This window comes from Papaver somniferum, chromosome 2 (genome assembly GCF_003573695.1).
Source record: "Papaver somniferum cultivar HN1 chromosome 2, ASM357369v1, whole genome shotgun sequence".
NCBI classification, from domain to species: Eukaryota; Viridiplantae; Streptophyta; class Magnoliopsida; order Ranunculales; family Papaveraceae; genus Papaver; species Papaver somniferum.
In genome coordinates this window covers 102,944,053-102,947,053 of record NC_039359.1, presented here as the reverse complement: position 1 = coordinate 102,947,053, position 3,001 = coordinate 102,944,053, and the positions used below count along the sequence as shown (strand labels likewise).

Sequence of the window (3,001 nt, the reverse complement as noted above, 5' to 3'; positions counted from 1 at the left end):
GCAAAACCAGAGCTGCAGCTGCCACTGGTTTGATATCCTACTACCCCACTGGCACTACCAGACTTGGAACAAAACAGCAACATAGTAGAAATCATAATTGAAAGGCAAATAAAGATAACATGTATCAACTAAGATCCAATATTGTCTACATCATTACCGGGACAAATAACAGTATCCAAAACTGGCATCCTATGTAGACAAATCAAGCAATTAAATTTGATGAACCAAACCAACCTTCTATCTTCCATATTTCTATTGTCTTTCTTCTAATTATACACCAACCTGAGAATTTCCACGGTGGGTGTCTCATCACCTCCCTGTATGGGAGAGCCAGAGAGCCTTATAAATAGTTTGGAGGATTGAATTAAGAGTGGGTATATTACAAGAGATCACGGGCTGGGTGGTAAGGCCAGCTTTGCCAGTATATAAAATATAAATACATCAAGCAGACTCATCGAAAAAATAAAAATCGATAAAAACAAGAAGCCATGAAACTCATACACCAACCTTATCGAAAAAAATAAATAATCCTGATGAACTTGATACCTCTATCTAAGCAGGAATGGGACCTTGAATGACTGTATCCTGACTTGGTGGATTAGGAACAGGTCCCTGTGCAACTGTAACCGGGCTCGGTGGACTCTGAACTGGAGCTTGTACGACCGGCAATGGATTCTCTGAAATCGGCTGGTTCGGTGGAGGAGGTTGAATCGTTTCAGTAGGTGGACTTGGTGGACTGACTGGGTCACTTGGTGGTGGGGGGTTCGATTGACTGGGTTCACTCGGTGGACTTATTGGGTCACTTGGTGGACTCGGTTGACTGGGTTCGCTCGGTGGACTTAAATCACTTGGTGGATTCGATTGACTGGGTTCACTCGGTTGATTCGGCGGTGGTGGTGGTGGAGCTCGAATTGGGGATCGAAGAATTGCTGATGGAGTTGGTGGACTGTAAGCATTAGGCGGAAACCCTGTTGACGGGAGGGCCGGGGTTGGTTGTTCGCAGTCTTCTCCGTAACAGTTGTAGTTCTTATGATCATGATGCCGTTTGACAAGAGAGATTGTCAATATTATACCTCCTGCAACTAGAATCGTGATTACACATATAAAGATCTTTGTAGCTTTTCCAACATAACACATTTTCTTCTGCGAAACCAAAGTACTTTAATGGAAGATGATTTTTGTTTTTGCTGAATTCAATTGGTTGTTCGTCTTCTTTTCATTGTTTTGGGACCAAAGAGGAAGAAGATGAAGAAAACAAGAAGTTTGCATCTGGCTAGAGAATTGATACAGTGGTACTGTGGTGTGGTACTAGTGTGCGGAGTTTCTATGTTCTTTTAGTTGTGATGGTATTTTTAGGGTAAAAATGAGTTCACGTGGAGGCAACTGAGACAAAAAGCTGACAGAAACTTTTTCCTAGAAAATTACCATGATTCTTTCTTTTGTCGAGTTTTGCTGATGGAAAGAAACTATCGTAAATAAGAAAGCATACGCATTTGCCATAATGCTGATTTAAGTAATTCACCTGTAATTCCATTTGCAAACACCATAAGGTACATAACCAAAGACAAGTGTTTTAGAAATGGTTTTGAGCGCAGTTCAAGGTTAAGACCATTCATGGCCTTTGATTTGCCAAGCTGGGCATTATTGTTTTCATCCAGCGGACATCAGCTGTCAGTTGGGATGCCATTTCCCTCCCGCAATGCAAAAGAAAACTGTCATAAGTAACATTTTAGTAATACTGTAGGATTTTTTCTCAATGGAACACATATGTCTAGTTTTTGATTAGGTGGTCTTGCATTTCTTTACTCATTTTAGAGACTTTGGTTTGTGGTGTGGTTGTGGGTTCTGGATCCATAATAAAGGCATTGAGAGAGAAAGAAGGGGGTTATTAAAGAGGGACTTGATCAAGACACTGACATATTTTCTGCCATTATCAATTCTAGTGCTGCTTGGGGAAAGAGCTGAGCTGGCTTAATCCTCGGTTGGAGGTCCTATGTTTTGTGGTCATCAATATTCCGTTACCTCAACTGCATAGCCATGAAGTATGAAGTCATTCGTTTCAAAATAATTGGCAGTATAATGTGTAACGAAAGAAATAGTTGGTATTAGGCATCCCTAGCTTCATAGGAAAAGCTCTTGGATGGTCAATCAATTGTTACGAGTTCATTTTGGCCCCTCAGTTTTGGTTATCAAAATTGTTGAATTTAGTTGATCGCAACTACATCTTGATTTGTAATCTACTAAAATCAGTCTTCGGACTTGGAATAAAGCATGGTAATTGAGTATCAGAATTCACCAATCGACTTTGAAGATTGAAGACGGAACAACAACGGAAACGTCTACAATAATAAAGGTACGTGAAGACTGGCTATCATATTTACTCGTATTTTATATCATTATATCTACTGAAAACATGTCGTATAACTTTTGTATTATAACGAACATTGTGAAGAGGAAATCAAGCAATATAGAACTTATTTCATATAGGTTGAGAGCAATTTATTATCCAAATAATGACAATTGCTTATTGAGTCCATAAGGAGTCATCAAGTTAGTTTTAGTTTTAATTAAATCGCGTACACTAACTGATTATGAGACTTCTCTACATACTTCTTATTTCACTAATACACGAACTGATTTGCACAGTCGCGAACTGGTTGATTTTAAGAGATTCCTGGATACCTTTTGTGTTTAAGTAAATAAAGTGATTTGGACAGTTTTTGAACTTAACAAAACAAAAGTTTCCTGAGTTCCAAGTCAACAAAATATTCACTAACAGTTTTGGTCTTGTAATATTATACTCCAACTTATGGTTGTCGATTCCCGACCAACTTAGCCATTGTTTTTGGGCTAACCACTTGGTGCACAAAATATATTTCAACTGATATACGATTGCAAATTCATCTTTATGATTCAAGACAAACTTCTCGCATGCATATATGATCAATCTATATGGATATGTTAAGCTTGCTTGGTAGCAAAGTAATTTGTAAATATGGAA

At 38.6% G+C, this 3,001-nt stretch overlaps 1 protein-coding gene across 1 annotated transcript; it reads right to left on the bottom strand.

The window, feature by feature from the left end:
- Positions 1 to 552: 552 nt before the first annotated feature.
- LOC113351702 (proline-rich receptor-like protein kinase PERK2) lies at positions 553 to 1,137 on the bottom strand. The gene has a single exon (XM_026595641.1). It carries the CDS (start codon positions 1,135 to 1,137, stop codon positions 553 to 555), a length of 585 nt encoding a protein of 194 aa, XP_026451426.1.
- Between the last annotated feature and the right edge of the window lie 1,864 nt (positions 1,138 to 3,001).